Source organism: Strix aluco, chromosome 1, assembly GCF_031877795.1.
Source record: "Strix aluco isolate bStrAlu1 chromosome 1, bStrAlu1.hap1, whole genome shotgun sequence".
NCBI lineage: Eukaryota > Metazoa > Chordata > Aves > Strigiformes > Strigidae > Strix > Strix aluco.
In genome coordinates, this window is record NC_133931.1 from 35,200,305 (window position 1) to 35,223,726 (window position 23,422).

At 41.0% G+C, this 23,422-nt stretch overlaps 1 protein-coding gene across 9 annotated transcripts in view; it reads left to right on the top strand.

Moving 5' to 3' along the window:
• The window catches only part of STAU2 (staufen double-stranded RNA binding protein 2), a 173,031-nt gene that overhangs the window by 35,016 nt on the left and 114,593 nt on the right, over positions 1-23,422 (top strand). For all 9 annotated transcript variants that reach the window (XM_074817378.1, XM_074817349.1, XM_074817394.1 and 6 more), the window contains one exon: positions 20,347-20,506. In XM_074817378.1, the coding sequence (XP_074673479.1) occupies positions 20,347-20,506 (160 nt within the window). The remainder of the gene's footprint in view (positions 1-20,346; positions 20,507-23,422) is intronic.

The window sequence follows — 23,422 nt, forward strand, 5'->3', positions numbered from 1 at the left end:
AAACATCTGTTTGTCTTAAGATAGTTTTCCCAAAAGAACAGTGGCAAGGGAGCTTGCAGGTGATGAGCTTTGCCATTGCCAGTAGCTATCAGTTTAGACAATAGTGATTAGTATGGTTGTCTTTAAAAAAAAAAAAATATTCCTTAAATGACAGAGTATATTTATTCCTGCAATAAAATTTTTGACAGCTAATATTTAATTTCTACAGTGCTTTAAATCATGGAAGTACATAGAGTATCTGGGATCAGAAAATCCAGATTCTGCTGTGGAATCTATAGACTCCATTAAATTCTGCCTGAAAGCAATTTTTTCTGCAGTCACCTTGTTACAGTGAATTTCCAGTGTTCACAAAATGGTGTTAGGTGACATGTCCTGGTACAATGTGCATGTAATCATTCCGACAAATGCATCCTTTCACTACCATCCACTGCATTAATGGGTGCATTTAACCTATCAAGGATCAATAAAATATATACTCTTAAGTGTATGTACAGTATTAAATTGACAGCTGTTAAAATAATGTAATGTAGACTAAAAATCAAGCTGACAGAACAGAGAGCAAGCTTTCTGGGTGTTATTCCTAGTACAGTGTCTCTTCATTCTCCAAGTCAATGCACTTACCTGGTATCATTAAAATCTTTTTAGCTTTAGCTGTAGAGTATCTAGATGCATCATCACTGTTCATGCCTAAAATGCGATATGTATGGCATGACGTTTTACACTATTGCAGCATTCTAAACTGTCTTCACTCAAGATTAAGTAGTTTTGTCAATGACCTCTTGCCCCTATGTATAGAGGAGCTCCTAAGCCCTAATACTTTATTCTTCTCTTAATATTTTCTTCATTTTCTTTCAGGATATAGTGACTTGCTCTATCTGCGTAGAGGACTGCCCTTTCCTTTTGTGGTCCTTGGATCATGTTTTGGCTATTTCTCCTGAAGCTTCCTTCAGTGGACAGGGTTCTTTCCTTAAGGTTTTCAACTTCCTCAGATCTTTCTCTGCTCTGGAGAAGGTACATCTGGCTCCAGATCTGTCTCACCAAGTTTCAGCCATTACTTTTCTTCTTCTCACTAGGGCTGAAAGCATAAAGAGGTGAAATACAGATCCTCCCATCTTTAGTTTCTTAGGGTCTGTCTTTTGACTCTGCTCTTCCACTTGGGAGAGTTCCTGTAAACTTTCTGATTCAAAGATCTTCAGAGCCATCAGCCTGCCCCAGTACCTTGTGAATATCTTCAGTCTGTTGGCTTTGCAACTCACTGGGTGTCCTTTCTTTAAGACCTGATTGTTTTAAGGCAGCTTTACTTTCAGGATATGGGCAGAAGACTAGCATTGTTGGTGTGTATAAAAATAAGCACTGATTCAGAATGCTCTTCCAGGAGCAGGAACATTTTGGGTGTGTTTGTTTCTTTCCACAGTTAGCTTTTTATTCACCCGTATCTTCTTCCTTTTTCTGCTGAACTGTGGATATTGCAGTTGAGAGACCTGTGAGATAATGCGTTCAATGGAAGCAAGCTTAGGTGGCCTCCTTTCCTGTTACGGCCTTTCTGCTGTGTCCAGAACCTGAACATTGGTTACCAGTAAATACATTTTCTTTCCTTTGCCTGCTTTTTTGGTAATGACACAGATGAACTGCTGTTAGAGCTCAAATGTTAGTTTGAGAGGCTGTCATAACTTTCCTGAGGGAAGCAAGCAGAAAGAAGGTTAGTGGGTAATTTTTAACAGATCATAAGTCAGTAAGATCTGACTGGAATTGTACTCTCTCCTAGTCCAAGGTCTTTGTCCCTTTTGAACTGAAAGTTCTGACACAGATTGAGGAAGTATTAAATTTTCTCAATAAAGGTTTTCAAGATTCTTTTAGGACAGAATATATGGTGTCTGAATACAGAACTTCTCACCAGCAACCACCATCTTACAGTTTCTCTTCAGGTCTTGTCTACAGTGGTGATTTTGGTGGCTGCTTGTGTTCTTTGAAAGAAAGTACAGTTAATATCTTTTCTGAAATGCTAATTCCCAGGATCTTCTGAAGATCTGCTTGTCTTTTTTAGGATATTTTAAAGAGGAATGCCAGTTTAAGTTGGTCACAGAAAGGATAGCTGCACTCACAGCATCAGGTACTTTGGCACCACGATTTGTTTGGGTGATTTGTTTCACTGAAATGGGGCTGAATCCCCCAGTGTTGTGATCAAAAGGGAAATCATCTCTGGAAAAAAAACAACCCAAAACTCTCTTAGCTTTGAGGCTCTTTTCCATGACAAAAGAGGAGGAAGTGGAGTCTAATCACCTTACTGATTTAGGTTCAAATCTGACATTAGTGTCAGTGAAACAAATGTGAATTCTTAAGAAGGTGGACATCGACCAGCAGCTGAGCCTTAGTTCTGTTCAGTAAAGATAATCTCTATACTGACCTTGTTTTACCAAGTTCAAGGTCATAATAACCATTTCAGATACACATATGATCAACAGAAGGACATTAAACTCTTCAGAAGGGATAGGCAAGGAAGGAGAGGTGGTGGGGTAGCCCTGTGTGTTAGGGAGTATTTTGACTGTCTAGAACTTAACGATGGTGACGATAGGGTTGAGTGTTTATGGGTAAGAATTAGGGGGAAGGTGAACACAGCAGATAGCATGGTGGGAGTCTGTTACAGACCACCCAACCAGGATGAAAAGGCAGACGAAATAGTCTATAAGCAGCTGGGAGAAGTCTTACAATCACTAGCCCTTGTTCTCACGGGGGACTTCAACTTACCAGATGTCTGCTGGAAATACAATACAGCAGAGAGGAAGCAGTTTAGGAGGTTCCTGGAGTGTGTGGAAGATAACTTCCTGACACAGCTGGTGAGTGAGCCAACTAGGGAAGACACCCCATTAGACCTGTTGTTTATGAACAGACAAAGACTTGTGGGTGATGCGATGGAGGCCGTCTTGAGCATAGCAATCATGAAATGATAGTGGTTTTGATTATTGGAGAGGTAAGGAGGGGGGTTAGCAGAACAGCCACCTTGGACTTCCAGAGGGCAGACTTTGACCTGTTTAGGAAACTGGTTGACAGAGTCACTTGTGAGGCAGTCCTGAAGGGCAAAGGAGTCCAGAAAGGCTGGACATTTCTCAAGAAAGACATTCTAAAGGTGGAGGAGCAGGCTGTCCCCATGGGCAGAAAGATGAGCCGATGGGGAAGACCGGCCTGGCTGAACAGAGAGCTTTGGCTGGAACTTGGATAAAAAGTTTATGAGTTTATGACCTTTGGAAGAAGGGGCAGGCAACTCAGGAGGACTACAAGGATGTCATGAGGTTATGCAGGGAGAAAATTAGAAGGGCCAAAGCCCAACTAGAACTTAATCTGTCTACTGCCATAAAAGACAATAAAAAATGTTTCTATAAACACATTAGTAACAAAAGGATGGCTAAGGGGAATCTCCATCCTTTATTGATTATGGAGGGAAGCATAGTGACAAAGGATGAGGAAAGGGCTGAGGTACTTAATGCCATCTTTGCCTCAGTTTTTAATAGTAAGATCAGTTGTTCCTTGGGTATCTGGTACCCTGAGGTGGAAGACAGGGATGGGAAGCAGAATGAAGCCCTCATAATAAAGGGGGAATGGTCAACAACACCACAAGTCTATGGGGCTGGATGGGATGTACCCAAGGGTCCTGAGAGAGCTGGTGGAAGTGCTCACCAAGCCACTTTCCATCATTTATCAGCAGTCCTGGCTAACTGGGGAGGTCCCAGTTGACTGGAAGTTAGCAAATGTGACACCTGTCTACAAGAAGGGCCAGAAGGGGGATCCGGGGAACTAAAGGCCTGTCAGCCTGACCTCAGTGCTGGGAAAGTTTATGGAGCAGATCATCTTGAGTGCCATCATGTGGCACGTACAGGACAACCAGTGATCAGGCCCAGTCAGCATGGGCTTATGAAAGGCAGGTCCTGCTTGACTAACCTGATCTCATTCTATGACAAGGTGACCTGCTTAGTGGGTGAGGGAAAGGCTGTGGATGTTGTCTACCTAGGCTTTAGTAAAGCCTTTAACACCGTTGCCACAGCATTCTCCTGGAGAAACCGGCTACCCATGGCTTGGACAGGCATACTTTTTGCTGGGTTAAAAACTGGGTGGATGGTCAAGTCCAAAGAGTTGTGGTGAATGGAGTTAAATCCAGTTGGCGGCCGGTCATGAGTGGTGTCCCCTAGGGCTCAGTTTTGAGGTCACTCCTGTTTAACATCTTTATTGATGATCTACATGAGGGGATCGAGTGCACCCTCAGTAAGTTTGCAGATGACACCAAGCTGGGTGGGAGTGTTGATCTGCTTGAGGGTAGGGAGGCTCTGCAGGGAGACCTGGACAGGCTGGATCACTGGGTTGAGGCCAATTGTATGAGATTGAACACAGCTGAGTGCCCAGGTGCTGCACTTGGGTCACAACAGTCCCATGCAATGCTACAGGCTTGGGGAAGAGTGGCTGGGAAGCTGCCCAGTGGAAAAAGACCTGGGGGTGTTGGTTAACGGCTGGCTGAATATAAGCGAGCAGTATGCCCAGGTGGCCAAGAAGGCCAATGGTATCCTGGCTTGTGTCAGAAATAGTGTGGCCAGCAGGGACAGGGAAGGGATCTTACCCCTGTACTCGGCACTGGTGAGGCCGCACCTCGATTACTGTGTTCGGTTTTGGGCCCCTCACTACAAAAAGGACATTGAATTACTCGAGCGTGTCCAGAGAAGGGCAACGAAGCTGGTGAAGGGTCTGGAGCACATGTCGTACGAGGAGCGGCTGAGGGAACTGGGGTTGTTTAGTCTGGAGAAAAAGAGGCTGAGAGGAAGCCTTATTGCTCTCTACAACTACCTGGTAGCGAGGTGGGTGTTGGTCTCTTTTCCCAAGTAACAAGCGATAGGACAAGAGGAAATGGCCTCAGGTTGTGCCAGGGGAGGTTTGGATTGGTTATTAGGAAAAATTTCTTCACCAAAAGTGTTGTCAAGCACTGGAATAGACTGCCCAGGGAAGTGATTGAGTCACCATCCCTGGAGGCATTTAAAGGACATATGGATGTGGTGCTTAGGGACATGGTTTAGTGGTGGACTTGGCCATGTTAGGTTTATGGTCGGACTCAATGATCTTAAAGGTCTTTTCCAACATAAATGCTTCTATGATCCTATTCTACCAGTCCTTGGTATCTCTATCTTCCAAGTCTTTTTGGAGTCCCTGCTTTCTAGAATACAATTCCACAACAACTTACAAACATTTTCTACATTTCCTACCTTTTCGCAAGTGTGCAACCTTTTATTTTAGTATATTGATGTAACACGATCTAACTTTTTTTCTGTATTAATATTCAGTACTAAAGTGTATTCTGTGGATGAACTGAGGCAAGTCACTGTGCACTGGTGACCGCTAGTACTGCACCTTCATTGCATCACTTATACATTTTTATTAGCAATGAATTTATATTTACTTGTTAGTCATTGATGTAAATCTATTATAATCATTAAAGTTTGGAAATTGAAGAAGTATTTTGTCTGCTATTCATGAATAAGCTTCCTTAGGACATTTGCTCTTTTTATGCCTATAAGTAGAAAGGAATCAAAGCACTGAAAGACTTCACCACTCATCTTTTTGGTTTCTGACCTTTTTGCCCCTTCCAAACTTCACTGATTGATTAACAGACTCCTTCCCTTCCCAGGTGTAGACAAAGCTTCCTTCATAAGGCCATCCACGTTGTTTTCCGTATCCTGATAGGATCAGTGCAAGGCAACACAAAATGCCTTACCTTTCCAATTGACCAAGCTCTCTCTCACATTTCATTTCTTTACAAGTCTGATGGCACAGATGGGAATATTTCTGGACAGAAGCTGTAGCTAGCTATGGTAGAACTTTTTCAGAGATGATAGCTTACAAGGTAGGAGGTGTGCATCCTTAGTTAACTGCACTCAGCTGCTGAGAGGTGGCTCATTAAGCCAGAATTGTGTGGTTTTTCAGTTTGTTCTTATTTTCAATCCTTTAATTGCCAAGTTTAAAGTGATAGGTTAAATTTTTTACTCAGGATAATGCAATTTAATGTCTGTATGTTTACATTCCTCCAAGTGGGAACAGAATGTAGCCCAATATACACTAGTTATATCAATTTAAGTTAATTTGGATGGTGAGAATCACTCTGTGAGCTTTCTTGGGCCTTCTTCCTTTGTGGAATTTTAGGTTAATTAATTCCTATGAATTCCTAGGCCTGAGATGATTTTGTTAGTAACATTTTCATTAGTATTATATTACCAGTATAAATATATGATAAAATTAAATGAGTGAGGTACTTCATTCTCTCATTTGCTTAGTCTCTAGCCTGGCAAGTGACATGTTTTTTTTTTTTTTTTTACATGAGTTTCTTTTGTAGAAAGAAAATGATATTGTAGTCAGATATGCAACATTGTTTATGTTCTTTTACTGTAATGGGTATTTGGACAGCATTCTCAGTAACCACTCTGCATGCTTGTAAAGATTAGTGAGTAATACAGTTCATGGGAAATTTTATGAGCTGAAGTAGATAAGAGTTTGAGATATTTGTCTTCTGGATGTCTGCTTTAACCTCTAAGTATACAGTGTACATCACAGCTTCATTATGTTTTTCCTTTTATTCTTATTGTACTTGTTTTTATGTCACGGAAAAGAACATTTTATTTTCCCTGTATTTATCTTTTCCTTCCCCCAGCCCCCATCTCCATTTCAACATTGCCCACTTGACATTTTCCAATGCCTTAAACTCTGGAGGCAGTATTCTTGTTATGTTCTTATATTATTTATGCTATTTTTGCTATTAAGAATAAGTTGAAGTTGTGTTGACTATTTTCATTACTTAGTTATTCAGCTGGCAGAGAAAAATACTTCTTCAGAGGCACATAACATTTTGTTCTGTGCTCTTTTCTTGATTTTAATTGTTGTTTTTCACTTGTTTTTTCTACCTTAGTCTCCAGTGTATGGTACTTTGGAAGGTTCATTTCATGATCCTTTTTTCCCTAGGTTTTTTCCTTTTACTTCTTCTTAGCCTTTTTCTTTTTTCCCTGTCATATCTCTTGCAATAGTTTTTCTTTGTTTTAAGAAAAAGGTGTTCAGGCTGGTTTTGAGACCCTTCTGGCACTCTAAAAAGTGCTTCTAGACTTTTAGGCTTTAGACTGAAGGAGAAGGAAGTGAAAGTGGAAGCAGAGGTCTGAACTTGCTGTGCATGGAAGCATCTCTCTATAACTAGTGCTACATAGCTGGCTCAATGTGTTTGCTGTTACCTTAATCTGTGACTCTTAAAGTATTTAACTTTTGTCTGTAGCTTTCCGCTGGTTTCTTTTAATTACTTTTGATGAGCAACTGTTTTTTACTTGTTGATGTACATATTTACTGCAAATGGTAAACAAAGTAGTGGTAGGTGCAGAGAGTAAATATTGAAATACTTATTTCAGTCAAATGTCTGTACTGAGCAACTTGGAATTCAGAAATACAGTGATGTGGCAATATTATCGTGTTGTCATCACAATTTCTCCTGGGAAGATTCCACATTAGATAATGTTATGTTAGACTGAATCCCCCTCCCTTTTGTTTTTTACTCAGGAATGTTTCGATATTGTGATCATGAAAACATGAGTGATTTTTTTTTATTAAGTTAGTCATACTGCTTGAAGGAACTGCATAGTCTCTAGCTCAGAAAAAGGTTAAAAAAAAAGAAAAGGGAATCATCATTAACTTTAAGAAATATTCATAGACTCAGCACAAAGTATAAAGAAAGTATAAAGAAAGATATGGAAGTAAAAAAGAATAAAAACACAAATTTACTGTGTACTAAAGGTAGATTGTGTCTGACTAAAGTGTTAACTTTGCATATTATGTGTCAACTTATTTTTTTAGATAAAGTAAATCTTACATTTGTGGGATTCACTTAAGCATTTTATATCATTAGATAAGGATACTGTTTTCATTAAACTAAAGGAGATGGGGATTTGTATAAGAAATGCAAGATGGGAAAGGAGAAGAAAAATAATCAGCAGTATTAAAAGACAGACTTGGAGGAAGATTAAGTGCAGTTCTTCCAGTTTTGGAATCAACCTTTTTAATTATTTTTGTTAAAGGTGTTTGCACAAAAAGTAGGAAAATGTTCATGGGATGTAGAAATCATCACTGCACAGGAGGATCAAGATATGCAGGGAGAGTTGGATGATTGTGAGGACTGACATATTAGAAATGGGATGAGACTAGACTTTCCAGTATAAAATGTAAGATTAAGACCATAGTAGTACTAACTCTTGTTACCTGAGGGTTATTCAGTTGGAAATCACGGAACAGGAGTGTTACCCACTATTATTAATTATTTGCAAGATAAACTAAGAACAACTGATGTTATTGAACCAGAGGAGAGGCAAATGTGGTTTTTAAGATGTGTTGAGCAAGATATTTCTGGTAAAGATAAATGTTGCTCTTATGCAGAACACTGTTAGCCTTTCATATGGTATGTTATCTCCTATTCTGACTCTTATATTTAAGAACAGGAACAAGTATAGGGAAGGGCTGTGAAGAATTATCAGGATAGTGAGTAGCCTTTTATACAGAAGACTTCTAAAATACCTTGACTTGTTCCCTTGCAAAACAAAGGCTGTGAGGGAATGGGAAAGCTCACCTTGGAGGGTGAACATAACAAAAAAGTAAATGAGCTATATAAGTTAAAGGATAGTATTGACACAAAATGAAATGTAAAAGCATAGCCAAGCTGAACATTAGGAGATCCCTAAGTATCAACTCAGCTTCTAGATCATCCTCCCAGCAGAAGCACTGGAAACAAGTAATCTAATTTGTTTTCTAATAGACCTTAACAGATAAAGAGGACTACATTACGCCGTTGCCTGCAACTCATGGGTCTTGACTGTTTAATGCAGGATTTGCTTACATTCTTACATTTGAAATAGAGAAGGTTTGGGGTCTCTATGTCTTAAAATGGGAAGCATCTTTGTTATGTTTTCTGATTTAAAAAAAAATACATTAACAGATGTTTTTGAATCTCTTTCTGTTAATATATTTCCATCACATAGTTATTCTTTACAATTCTTGCTTAGTCAATTAAACATTCTATTGCTTAGGGGTTTTCTACAACTAGGTCAAAACTGGTTTCATAAACTGATCACACCAAATATTATATAGAGGAAAAAATAGTGAATCATTCAGAATTAATTAAAGTTTTAAAGATTTGGATTATAGTTTAAAACCATCTTTCGAATGAAGAATAAACTGGGACAAGTTTACGTGTTTTTCTGTTTTTTTTTAAATCTCATATGTAGCTGAGGGGAGGTCAACAGAAAGGTGAAAACAGTTATAGGCTATATAAATAAATCAGCTGAACAGAAATTTCAGAAAATTATATTTTCATCTAATAAGGGATGTCTGTGGCTGAAACCGATACATAGTGCCTTGTCTTGCTTGCTTTCCATTAAGAATGTTTTTGGAGGATGTGGAGGTAATCTAGAAGAGGAGAGCCAGACTGATTCAGGGATAATAGACTGTAGTTCTCAAAAGGAGTACTTGGAAAGAGAGCCTCTTTGTTCCCAGGTGTTGTTGTGGACCTGCTGAAAGAACCAGAAGGTGGACTGTATGAAGACAAAAGTGGCTGTACTGGATGTTTCCTTCTTCAAAACATAGAACTCACATCTGTAAGAAATGCACGTGGCTAATGGACTGCTTAGAAAAATAGGGCATGGCCAAGGAACAGCTGCACTAAGCAACTTGCTCCCCTGGAGAAATTTCAAATGTTATGGAGAAAAAGTTGTTCACAGCAAATGCTGTTTCCTACTCCCCTGCATGGTCTGTGGCTCTCTATCCCTCCACTCACAAAGCTCACAGCATTTTCCTGGTTAAGCAGTGCCAGCAGGGCTGCCAGCTTGATTGAGTTGGTGTGGAAAAGAAGCCAGAGGGAGAAAGTGCAGAGAATGACCCTTTCAGCACGGAGCTGGCGTCTGAAGAATTACTTTCCCGTACCATGTTGTGTCTTGTATTTTAGTGGCACTCATCTTGGACAAAATGGTCCCTATTCCTCTTCACTTTGCATTATGAAATGGGAATAGGCTAATACTTCCTATAACACTTGTGTAACGGGGAAGTAATTGGGTTTATTTGTTCTTTTTTACATAGGTGAAGAATACATTGGCCATTAGAATTTAGACAAAACCTCACTGGAATTTTTAACAGTGAAAAGGATGCTAAATCTAAATAAACTTCCTGGTTTCCGTGAGCTGGAGCTTGCACTTGTTTTTTTTCCCCTTCTAAGGATAAAGTAACTATATTTATCAGAAACATTTATGCCATTGAGGAATCCAGAGAAATGCAGGAAATGCAGTATGAACACATAACGTATGTACTAATACTTTACTTGTCTTTGTGTGTGTGGATTTGATGGCCAAAAAGGAAGAGGCCCCAAGGGCTCCTTAGTATGCAATTAATATTTTGGCTAGAAAAGCAGTAGATTGTTTCAGTATGCTTACATATTATGACATCATATTCCAGTAAAATTATAATGAACAGAATTTTTGTTTGTCTCTGTGGCAAACCAAAATGAGTTTTCTAATTGTCAACAGACCTTGGTGATTTATTTAATTACAGTGGCGCCCGCTCACACCAGCTTAGTTAAGGTCTGTCAGCATTTCTGTTATGAACCCCTATTTTTAGGGCTTTATAACTAGTTGTAAATATTTGCTCATTGCTGAAACTTGGCATTCAAGGTCACAGTCATAGAGCAAATACCCTTTTTCAGGTTGACTATTCTAAAGTGATACCAATGGCATTCTGATGCTATGAAACTTAGAGGGAATAAAGAGAACCTGCTTTCCAGACCTCTTATTTGAGGGATCATCTTAAGAATCTCAAATGTCCAGAAGAGCCAGATGAAAATTAACTTGTTTTAATAGTTGTTAATGGTTGTTAAAGTATTATCCTTTATCACATTTTTTTTTCTTCCAATTGAATGTATCATTTCACATGTCCTTTTGTTGTTTTCTAGTCTTGTAATCTTCTGTCATTTGGCTGTGTCTGTCAGCTAATGTTCTGAGGAGTGTGTCAGTATCACCTGGGAATCTTTTACAGAAGAATTTTCTCCAAAGTAAAATCCTAGTCTTTGTAGCTGCCATGTAGAATACAAGGAGATGCATATTCTTTAAATGTAGGTAGTTTTAAAACTTTCAGAAACCTAATGAATCTGTATGTGAAGCATTGCATTTGGAAATTCTGACTGTTCTAGTTCTGTGGATGAACAGAGCTACAGAGGGCTATGGAGTGTAGAACTGATGTGTAGGTGTTCTTGTGATGGAAAATATCATGCTGATATGTTATTGCATAATAATCAGCAAATTCCATATAAATATTCCCTAGACTGTTAATGTTTTCAGTCTTTTTTAGTAACTCAGATATTTTGGGAGGGTTTGTTAATGATCAGTGGCAGATATGTGATCTTAACTTTGCATGGGGTTGTTCCTTACATGAATGTGCATCTTCAGGATGCAGAATCATTATGTGTTAAAATTCAGTTTAATCATTGCACTGTACTTTCAGACTGTAATATTATGATTACTCTTAAGACTTTTGTTAATACCGTCTCTATCCTCACCACTGAAAAGAGGATGTTTTGTTTCTATTTGACACACTCCATGTTGTAGCAAAGCCAATATCCTCACAGATTTAGTCCCTTTTCTAAGGATTTCAGGTGCTCCTTTTCACTTTCCTGGCAATGTTTGTATTATCAGTCCTCTGTTAACTCTGCTTGAGGCCAAACAGAGCAAGAAAATTTTAATCAAAACCACGTAAAAGCCTAATCATTCTGCCAGTGCCAAAGAGCTGCATGAGGCTCTAGAGCCACAGGCTGAATATCATTTTTCCATATTATCACATAAATAGCTCCCTAAACACTCTTTAAAAGAAAAGGTGGGGAGGGAAAAAGAGAGGGCCTGTTGTGGGATCTGAGTTTATAAAGTGGATTAAGGTTCATGTGCTTTCCTTCTTTGCACATAATTGAGAGAAAAGTAGGTCTAGTAACTAAACAAGAAACAGGAACTTCTGATGGATCTTGTATTTTCCCTAAGTCTAGGTAGTTGCTAACAGCACTACCACATTTCTTTTTTTTCTTTTTATTTAAAGATGATTGTGAAGTAATGAGGTGGGATGTGCTATCAAGATGTCTACCGCTTTTGCGTGATGAGCTTATGCTGTGCTAAACTGCAGCTAACAGAGGCAGCCAACGGATGCAGCGGTTTCCAGGCTCTAGTTCTAGATCTTCCAAGAACAACTTCTGGGACAGTGAGAGCATTCCTGGGAATTCTGAGGAACATGAGGGTGCCTGTTGCTGCAGGGAAAGGATAGCTACAGGAGGCTGTGGCTTCTAGCAAGCTCTAGCAGCTGCCAGCAAGCTCTGTCAGCTATTCCTGATCAAAAGCTGCATTGAGCTTTTATTCCAGCTGTCTCCTGATTAGAGAGGGTCAAGCACCCTTTCAGCAGGTACTTTTCAGCAGGGCCTAGAGCACTGCTCCCAGAGTCAGCCAGCAGATGCAGCAGTTTGCACAACAATTCATGCAGAAAGGAGCCAGAAACTCTGCTGAGGATAGTGTGTGTGTGCTTAGCAATGGTGGTGATGTGCCACATGACACAGTTCCTAGCACCATCTGGAGCAGCTATGCTTGGTACGTCAGAGACTTTGAGTCAGCTCTAGCTCCAGAGCTCTAGCAGGGATGGAGAGAGAGTAGTCTTGTCTGCAGGAGGTGTGCACTGTCAAAGAATCTGTGTTTCCAAGTAAAGAAGATGCAGGAGGATGTCAGCAAACTGCTGACATCACTAGAGCTGATGAGTAAGAGATCACAGAATCACGGAATCATCTAGGTTGAAAAAGACCTTAAATATCATCCAGTCCAACCATTAACACTGACAGTTCTCAACTACACCATATCCCTAAGCGCTATGTCAACCGGACTCTTAAACACCTCCAGGGATGGGGACTCCACCACCTCCCTGGGCAGCCCATTCCAAAGCCTAACAACCCATTCTGTAAAGAAATGCTTCCTAATATCCAGTCTAAACCTTCCCTGGCGCAACTTGAGGCCATTCCCTCTTGTCCTATCGCTTATTACTTGGTTAAAGAGGCTCGTCCCCAGCTCTCTGCAACCTTCTTTCAGGTAGTTGTAGAGGGCGATGAGGTCTCCCCTCAGCCTCCTCTTCTCCAGACTAAACAACCCCAGTTCCCTCAGCCGCTCCTCGTACGACATGTGCTCCAGACCCTTCACCAGCTTCGTTGCCCTTCTCTGGACACGCTCGAGTAATTCAATGTCCTTTTTGTAGTGAGGGGCCCAAAACCAAACACAGTAATTGAGGTGTGGCCTCACCAGTGCCGAGTACAGGGGTAAGATCCCTTCCCTGTCCCTGCCGGCCATGCTATTTCTGATACAAGCCAGGATGCCATTGGCCTTCTTGGCCACCTGGGCACACTGCTGGCTCATGTTCAGCCGGCTGTCAATCAACACCCCCAGGTCCCTCTCTGACTGGCAGGTTTCCAGCCACTCCTCCCCAAGCCTGTAGTGCTGCTGGGGGTTGTTGTGGCCCAAGTGCAGCACCCGGCATTTGGCCTTATTGAAACTCCTACAGTTGGCCTCAGCCCATCGCTCCAGCCTGTCCAGGTCTCTCTGCAGAGCCTCCCTACCCTCGAGCAGATCAACACTCCCACCCAACTTGGTGTCATCTGCAAACTTACTGAGGGTGCACTCGATCCCCTCATGTAGATCATCAATAAAGATGTTAAACAGGAGTGGCCCCAAAACCGAGCCCTGGGGGACACCACTTGTGACCGGCCACCAACCGGATTTAACTCCATTCACCACAACTCTTTGGGCCCGGCCATCCAGCCAGTTTTTTACCCAGCAAAGCGTGTGCCCATCCAAGCCGCGAGCAGCCAGTTTTGCCAGGAGAATGCTGTGGGAAATGGTGTCAAAGGCCTTACTAAAGTCAATGTAAGCAACATCCACAGCCTTTCCCTCATCCAATAAGCAGGTTGCCCTGTTGTAGAAGGAGATCAGGTTTGTCAAGCAGATCAACTGGATTTTCTCTGAGGCCCTGCAGGTGCAAGAGCCTGAATCCCCCAACCATACCAAAGGAGAAGTGGGGAGAGTCAGTACTTATTGGGCTGGGAAACGGGGAGTCCTGTGATTGTGAAAGCTGGAAGCTTGTAATTTTTGGCACCAGGAGTAAGGCTTCTGCTCCACCTGCATATCTGCAACTACAATTTCTGTACCATGGCATCAGATGAGGGCCTGGGAGCTCTCAAAGCATCCAATCCAGGCAAGTTTGAGCTTTTCAGCAGCACCAGAAAGAAGAGATAATAGTGGTCAGCTGCCTACTGCAGGGAAGGGAGATCACCATCTGTGAACCTGACCTGCTGTGGAAGGAGGTTTGCTTCTCACCAAGGGCTTGGATTGGGACATTGTGGATAGACTGCCAAGGGTTGTCTGTTCCTCAGACTATTACCCACCGCTACTCTTCATTGTGGGCACCAGTGATACTGTAAGGGGACACATGGAGCATAACAAGCTTGACTACAGAGATTTGATTTTTACAACTGTGGCACCCTCTTCAAGCATCAATGCTTGGAAGAGTCAGGATCCACCTGACCAAGTGGGGCAAGCATCTTTATCAACAGGTTGGCCAATCTGGTCAAGAGAGCTTTAAAGTGACGGAGATTGATGGGACTATAACCAAGTGAGGGTGGATCAAGTTAGTAGGCAAAGACTTAAGGGAAATGTTGACAAGAGAGACCCTAAAACCAACAAAACAGGGCTGAAGGGGTCCCACCCCAAGTGTATGCACACAGGTAAGGACAAGCGCTCAGAACAGCATGATGGGGGAAGTCCTTATACCCTTTCTGGAAAACCACTGCACTTGGGTTCCTATCTGAAGTGCCAGTACCCTGACACACTTAGCACAGAGAATAAACAGGAGGAGTGAGAGGTCTGTGTGCAGCTGCTGCAGGGCTACAACCTCACTGGAATCACAGAGCTGTGGTGGTATAGCTCACACAAATGGAATGCTGCCATTGATGCATACAGGGTCTTTAGGAACAACGGGCCAGGATGACAAGGACCGAGTGTTGTCCTTTATGTGAGAGAGCAGTGGGAATGCATGGAGCTCTGCCTCGGATGAGTGATGAGACAGCTGGTAGGACTGAAGAGCATGCCAATGCAGGTGATATTGTGGTGGGTGTCTCCTACAGACTGAATGATCAAGAAGTAGATGAGGTCTTTTTCAGATAACTGGAAGAAGGTTCATGGCCACAGCCCTGGTCCTAACTGGGGGACTTTAACCACTCCATTATGTACTGGAGGGACATCATAGCAGGGCACAAGCAATCCAGGAGATTTCTGCAGTGCATCAATGACAACCATCCAACATAAGCGATTGAGGAATCAGTGAGGATGGGTACTCCTGCCAGAGCTCACACTTTCAAACAAAGGACTGGTCAGAGATGTGAAGGTTGGAGTCAGTGTAGTGACCATGAGATAGTGGCAGGATCTTGAGGGGAGATAACACAGCAAGTATCACAGATCACAAACTGGATTTCAGGATACAAACTTGAATCTCTTCAGAGACGTACTTGGAAGAATCCCAGGGGATACAGTCCTGAAGAGAGGAGTAGTCCAGGAGAACTTGTCAAGGTTCATTTCCTCCAAGCTCAAGAATGGTTTAACTGTCCATCCTGACATGCAGGTAATCAAGCAAAGGCAGCAGGAAGCCTGCAGGGAAGAACAAGGAACTTCTGACTAAAACAGGGTTTGTTTTCCAGGCGACGTGACCCAAGGATGAATGTAGACACTGTACAAGTGTGCAGGTATGGGGCTAGGAAAACTGAAGTCCATCTGGAGTTGAATCTGGAAAGGGATGTGAAGGGCAACAAGGTGGGCTTCTACAGCAGCAAAAGGAAGACTAGGGACCCTCTGTTGAATGGGGCAGGGGACCCTGATGGTCATGGAAAAGATGGAGGTACTCAAAATACTTTCATCTCAGTCTTTACCAATAAGACTGGCTTTCAGGAGTCCCAGGTCCCTGAGATCAGTGGGAAAGTCTGGAGCAGTTAAGACTTACCCTCGATGGAGGAGGATCGGGTTGGGGAACATTTAAACAGACAGGACAGGTCCACGAGGCCTGATGGGATGCACCCGTGAGTGCTGAGGGAGCTGAATGATGTCATAGTGATGCCACTCTTGATTATCTTTGAAAGATTGCTCTGGTTGGGAAGGTTTCTGAGGACTGGAAGAAAGCAAAGTTCACTCCTATTTTCTTGAAGGGCAAGAAGAAGGATCTGGGAAGATAGTAAGTCAGTCAGCCTCACTTCAATCCCTGAGAAGATGATGGGGGAAGTAATCTTGAAAACCATTTCTGATCATATTTAGAATGACAGGTGACTATAAGTAGTCAGCATGGATTTAAGACAGTAAGATTCTGCCTGACCAATCTGATAGCCTTATACAGTGAGGTGAGTAGCTTGGTGGATGAGAGGAGAGGAGCAGATGTTATTTATCTTGACTTTATCAAGGCTTCTGACACTGTCTCTTATAACATCATTGACAAACTTGTGAAGTATGGCCTGGGTAAATGGACAGTGAGGCAGTTTGAAAACTGTCTGAAGTGCCAGGATCAAAGGGTTGTGATCAGTGGCACAAAGTGTAGCTGCAGGCCAGTCACTAGTGGTGTACACTAGTGGTCAATACTGGGGCCAGTACTGTTTAATATCTTCATTAATGTTCTGGATTATGTGGCAGAGTGTACCCTCAGCAAGTTTGCAGATGATACAAACCTGGAAGGAGTGGCTGATGCGCCAGAGGGTTCCTCTGCCATCCAGAGGGACCTTGACAGGCAGGAGAAGTGAGCAGACAGTAACTCCATGAAGTTCAACAAAGGGAAATGCAAATCCCTGCACCTGTGCAGGAATAACCCCATACATCACTACACAGTGGAGGCCAACTGGTTGGAAAGCAGCTTTGCAGAAAAGGACTTGGGGGTCCTGGTGGACACCAAGTTAAACATGAGATACTAATGCAACAAAGGGACAAAGGTGGCCAACAGCATCCTGGGCTGCATTTAGAAGAGCATTGTCAACATATTGAGGAAGGTCATCCTTCTTCTCTGCTTGTCCCTGGTGAGGGACTACATCTGGAGTTCTGGATCCAATTTTGGGGTCCCCAGTACAACAGAGACATGGACATACCAGCACAAATTTGATGAAGGGCCACTAGGGTGATTAAGGGACTGGAGCATCTGTCATCTGAGGAGAGAGTGAGAGAGCTGGAACTGGCTAGCCAAGAGAAAAGAAGGCTCAGGGGGATCTTATCAATGTGTATAAAATTTGTGAAGGGAATGATTAAAGAAAGTGGTATCCCGTGAAGAAGAGGCACAAACTGAAATATGGGAAATTCTATTTAATCATAAGAAAAGACATTTTTACTGTGAGGGCAGTCAAACACCAGATCAGATTGCCAGACAGGTTGTTGAATCAACTACCCTTGGAGGTACTCAAAACCCAACAGGAAGTGGCCCTGAGCAGTCAGTTCTGCTTGGAGCAGGGCGGGTTGGACTAGGGGTTCTCCAGAGGTCACTTGCCACCTCAACTCTTCTGTGTTACTGTGATAAACTAAGGAAAGACTTTCAGAGGAATCATGTTAGCAATGTGGAGGAGCCAGGGACAGCCAACTCTAAGCCAGCCATGGTAGAAGTGGAGTTGTTGGTGACTATACTGATGAAGCTTTTCATTACTTTTCCCTGGATTTTAAATAAGTGTAATATTTTCCACTTTGGAAATATAGTTTGACCTATGCTTGGCATCATAGGCCTGTTCCTGATTCTTAGATTTAAATTCTTTCAAGGTATTATTTACATCTGTTGCCTGCATATTCACTAAATTTATTTTTAATATTCCCTAAAACAATATTGGAAACCAAATAAAACTAATAAATCAAAGGAAAATCTTGATATAGGAAGCATTTTATGTGAACTCATTAAGTGAAGAGAAAGGGTGAAATTCTGCCTTCCACTTGAAAAAATACCATTCTTTTTGAGGTAGATCTCAGTCTGAATCCACTGCACTTTTTTATTGTAGATTTTGTCACATTGATAGTGTCTTGATATTGCATCTATACCTTTTAGAAGTAGAGGGAGGCAGAAGTTGAATGCTGTATGTCAGAAGCAATGAAGGACACAGTGGAGTGGGATAGAAGCTAACATTCTTGAACTATTTGTTTCTTTGTTTTGACAGCTGCTTTGTTAACGAATGGTACTGTGGTGTTTGATTGTCATTATGCATGTAGGACCTTTGTAATGTTCTTCCTAAAAGAGTGGTCAGACACTGAAATGGGTTCCCCGGAGATGTTGTGGAATCTTCCTCCTTGAAGATATCCACAATACCCTGAACAATGCCTGAACAAGACAGTGTACCTTCGGAGCCTGACCCTGCTTTGGGTGCTGCATTGGACCAGATAACCTCCAGGAGCCTTTCCAACCTGAGTTATTCTGTAATTTTATGAAAATGTTACATAAGCAAATGCATTTCCAGGCCTTAATAATTCCCTGTAACGGTGTTAAACTGCAAATAGGAAAGCAAATACCCACTTCTTGCATGTCATAAAGGCAACTTAGCTCACCCCTCCAAGGCCCTATAGCCAGAGGCTTGTTGGAGCCAGTGTTACAGTTTTGCTCTTTCTACATAAACGTGTTTTTAGAACTAGGCACAAAGTTCAGGGACACTGTGACTGGAGTGCTTATTCACACTTATTTGGGTTTCAAGTGTGCTGCTATCTGAAAAACTTTCTGTTTTGTTTTATAGTTGAAACAAATCAGTTACAGTTACAGTTATTAATGAAAAGTCAGAAAGTCTTCATACAAAAAAATCACCATCCATGTCAACAGATGAACATTGAGAGAGCGTGCTTTAATAAGGATACTTTAAGAGGAAGAAGGAAAATGTAGTACTTTGTTGTGGTTTTGAGTGTATTAGTTTTGTTGCGATGGACCTAGCTTTTGGCCACACTTTTGGAATCCTGGGGGTTTTTTACATTGCCGTAAAATATGTACAAGTTATTTGTCATAAATGAGAAACCATTTCTGATACATATGTATTTTTCCAAGGAACTAAATCTCCAGTGTGTTAGAAAAGCCTTTGAGGTAGGAGCACAGGCAGACTAGACCACAGAGCGAAGAGTATGAAGCAAACTCCCTCACCTATGTAGAATATAATTAGAGGACTTTTTGGAAATGTTCTCTTAAAAGATTATAATTTTAACAGTGATTAGAACTAATTATCTGTGCTGAATTGCTTTTTCTGAGTCTGGGGGTGAGGTGTGTGTGGAATGCTTCTTTTCTGTAGAAATTGCTTATGTGGACAAGCTTTTATGTTTTTAGTTGTCACAGTGCTGTGACAGGACCTCCCAAAGCTAAGAATGTCATTACATCTCTTTCTTCATTCACTGCTAGCGAGAGAGGTTTCAGAGTAGGGAGTATGGATTGAGTTAGCTGTTTTTACTACTGAAAATAGAGATGTGGATTTGATGATATGAATAAAGACACTGCTTTCTTTGAGGAATAATACCTGTGCCAGTTCATAGGAAAACATTCAAATTTTTGCTTTATCTTTCTTTCAGTGCCTTTCAGACATACTCAGGAAAACAAACCCTGCCATTATATTTGGAAATTTTTCTGTAGAAGGAGAAAAAAGGAAGACAATGTGGTGGTGATTGCTGCTGTTCTTTCAGTGACTGAAAAATGTTTGGCTATTAAAGGGTTGGAGGAGAGCTTCTCCCTACCCTCTGTTATGCTTTTGGAAGAAAACTCCTTATCCTCTACAACAATTTCAATACTTGAGCTTTAAAAAGAGGCTAGAAGTACATTGTCCAGGTCCCTCACTCTCTGTTGTCTGACTTTTTGTTGTCCCCAAGAACTGAGCTATGCTGGCATGTTTCAGATGAGAGACCTCACAACCTTTTTTCCTCTGTGCCCCTTTCCTGTGGGACAGGAGTTGTCTCCCAGGAGTAGCTTCCCCTGGAGCTTCTCAGGACTGAAACCACGGAGAGAGCAGAGCTGGGCTGTTGGCCTGAAGTATAGTAGAGGCTTGTTGCAGAGCCCTGCAAATGTGGGTGAAGAGCTGGTTTGCACGTAGGAGCTTCTATCAGAGTTACTGATGACCTTGCTGAGGAACAGTCCATGTATTTGAGTGTTAGGGCTTACTCTGTGACAAAAGATAATGTTTTATCCCTAACTACTGCTCTATATTACAAAAAATTGATGGTTAAAATTCATAATTTGTATTGTTGTTTTCTCTTCATGACTTCTTTCCAGGTATCACTGCCCAGTGCCTAAAATTTTCTATGTCCAGTTAACTGTTGGCAACAGTGAGTTTTTTGGTGAAGGAAAGACTCGTCAAGCTGCTAGACATAATGCTGCAATGAAGGCCCTTCAAGCTCTCCAGAATGAGCCTATTCCAGAAAAATTACCTCAGGTTTGTGTTTCAGAAAACTATTCCTAATCCTCATGTTAAGATACCAAACTGAACAATTTAACTGCCAGTTTTTCCATGTTGAATTTTTAGTGGTTTTTTTCATATTAGCCTCAGTAATTAGAGAAGTAACAAATTGTTGCTGTTATTTCTTTATAACAGCACACCTAACATGGAATTAGTCTTAAATAACAAAAATAAGTAGGCGTTTTAAAGATGGGATTGCCAACATTGATTAAATAAAAAATAAAATCAAAATAAAATATTTGAGATTATATCAGAAGTGGAGAAAATGTCCATTTAATCAGTGGCTTCATGGAGAATGAATTATTAGCTTAAATGTGTGTTGTGCCATGAATGTGATCTTTACAGTTGAAATGACTTGTCCCCAGTGTACCTAAGAACCTGATGGAGCTCACTGACAGCTACTGATCACCTGTCTGATAGTTTTAGGCTTTTAGCCACCTAGTATCTTTTTAAAGAACTAGCTTTCTCACTGCTGTGTTTGTAAGTAGTGTATATTGCTACTTAAAAATGAAAATTTATTTTAATTTATTTTATTTTAAAAAATTTTTAAAAAAATTCATTTATTTTATGTTATTTTAAAAAATATTTAACAGGCAAATTATTCTGAGAATGATATTTGCAAATTGAAAGGACAAATATAATAACATTGCCTAGTCAAGCCAAAATAAATGCATGAGGAGACAATCTCTTTAATTTGTACACTCTTTCTGATGACTCTTGTTGGACCCCTGTGTACGGTACAAAACATCATTTAATAGTACCTTCAGTGTCTTGTGTGGTAGTTTTGAGCTGCTTTTTAAGAATGGAAATAATTTTCTGTATTAAAAAAAATCTTTGTTCTTTCTGTCTCACCCTGTGTCTATGTCTTCCTTTTGATCCAAAGAGAGTTTGACTCACCCTTTTGTTTTGCTATATTTTTCTGGATCAGGAAATTACATTCAAATCACTTAATTAATATTAATGTTTTTTTAAAACAGGAACGCTTATATAAAGTCTTAGGAGGAATCCCTGTTTCCTTTCTCATTGTTAATTCCCTTCTTTTATCTTTGGGTTTCCAGTCAAATGTATTGGTTGATAATGAATCCTTAACACAAACCTGAGTGGGAATCTCATAGTATTCAAACATATTTTTAGCTCAACATACTCTTAGTTTTTGAAAATTATATGGTTAATATTATCAAAAGAAGCTTTGAATTCAAGATATCCATTAATCAGAATGGAAATTAAACCACTAAATGCCTAGGATAATAAGTAATAGACAGAAGTAAATAATATATATAAGTAACATTGATATGTACCTGGTTTATATACTGAGTTTTCATAGCCCATGTACATACGTAATTTACCTAGCAAAAGTGATAAAATCTGTAATTAACATTCTTGCCTAATTGGGTCTATTTAGTGTCTATTTGTATCAATGTCTGCTAGGATGTGCAGGCTTTTAGAAGATGTAGTCATGGCAAATGGAGTTTCCTAAATTCTTGTAGCATGCTTTAGTGTTGCCTCTCATGAGCTAATGAGGTAACTTCATTCTTCTCTTCATCACCATAAGTTATATATGTAAACTGAATCAAATCCACAGTTCGCTATAAGAAAAATAGGGAATATGTGTCAGGAGACAGTACCATAGATTAGCTGAGACATTCACATAGTACTTGCAAGACCTGTGGGAGCACTGTGAGTTTCTGGTGCAGTTGAAGACCCTTTGGGATACTGTAGGATCTCAATACCAGGTGTCTGTGGGTAGGAGACTAAATTGAATCCTCAGTTAGGAAAACCTCTGTGGCTTGGTTATGCTGAAGGTAAGAGATGCTGGTTGTGGGCTAGTCATGAAAAAAACATCTCTGTCACTTCATGGGTTAGAATTGTAGGTGACTGGAGAAGACTGGAGGTAACACTATGCCTAGGTCATGGTGGAGTACAAAGAGCTGCATTTTGTGGAGCTGAGTGTAGCACTTCAGAGAACCGGAGGTTGGTTGAAGTAGAGTTTGAGGGCTTCATGGTGCCAAGGTTCAGGTTCTCCCTGCTGCTGGTCATCTGAAATTGCACGCAGGGCTGCTGCGCAGTGGTGGGATGTGCCCTCACCATGGGACATGGTCCAGCTCAGTACAGCTCTGATTCCTTCAGCAGAACTGACCTGCTTGGGTCAGTCATGGAAGATGATTGATTCACCATTCCTCACACATCATGCGTGGATCAGAGCCAGTACACATTAGAGTTTGGCTGGCCTCAACTACATGACTAGATTGAGCTTCTTTCTTTGCCAATCATTGCCACTGTGCTTCCAAAGAGAGCAGAGAGGAGAGCAAGGGCAGAGCTGCTGGTACCGATCTAGCCCTGCATTCCATTAGTAACTCAGTGAATTTCACTGCAATGGGATCCGTGGAATATAGCACAGTAAATACATGGGTTTACCTTTTGGCCTTCATAACCGTGGTTGCTTAATGCAGCCTTCTATATATTGTTCTTTCATTTCGAGATACTCTTTTTTTCATTTTTTTGGTTAAGTATAAAATTTTTATCCGTATTAAATCACTGAAGAGGAGTATTGCCATCTTAATACTTCACTGCGCAAATGTGTAGAAAAGCATAAGTTGAGCAGAAACAAGAAGCAATCAGCAAACAGGGCAGGGTTACAGGTGAATGTGAACCTGCTTTCATAAAAGAGCTATTGTGTGTCTGCCAGAGCACCTCTGCTGTCTCATAGATGTGAGGCTAAGAAAGGCCTTACAATTAAAGCGTCAGTTGTGGAATGAGGATCAAATTTAAATCCAAAGTACTTGAGACACTCCTGAACATATTTTTTCTTCCTTAGGGAAGTCGTATGACTAAGGCTTGAAACTTTATTGCTTAGTAATAAGGTCTAAACCTTAAAGTCTACGATCCCTCACT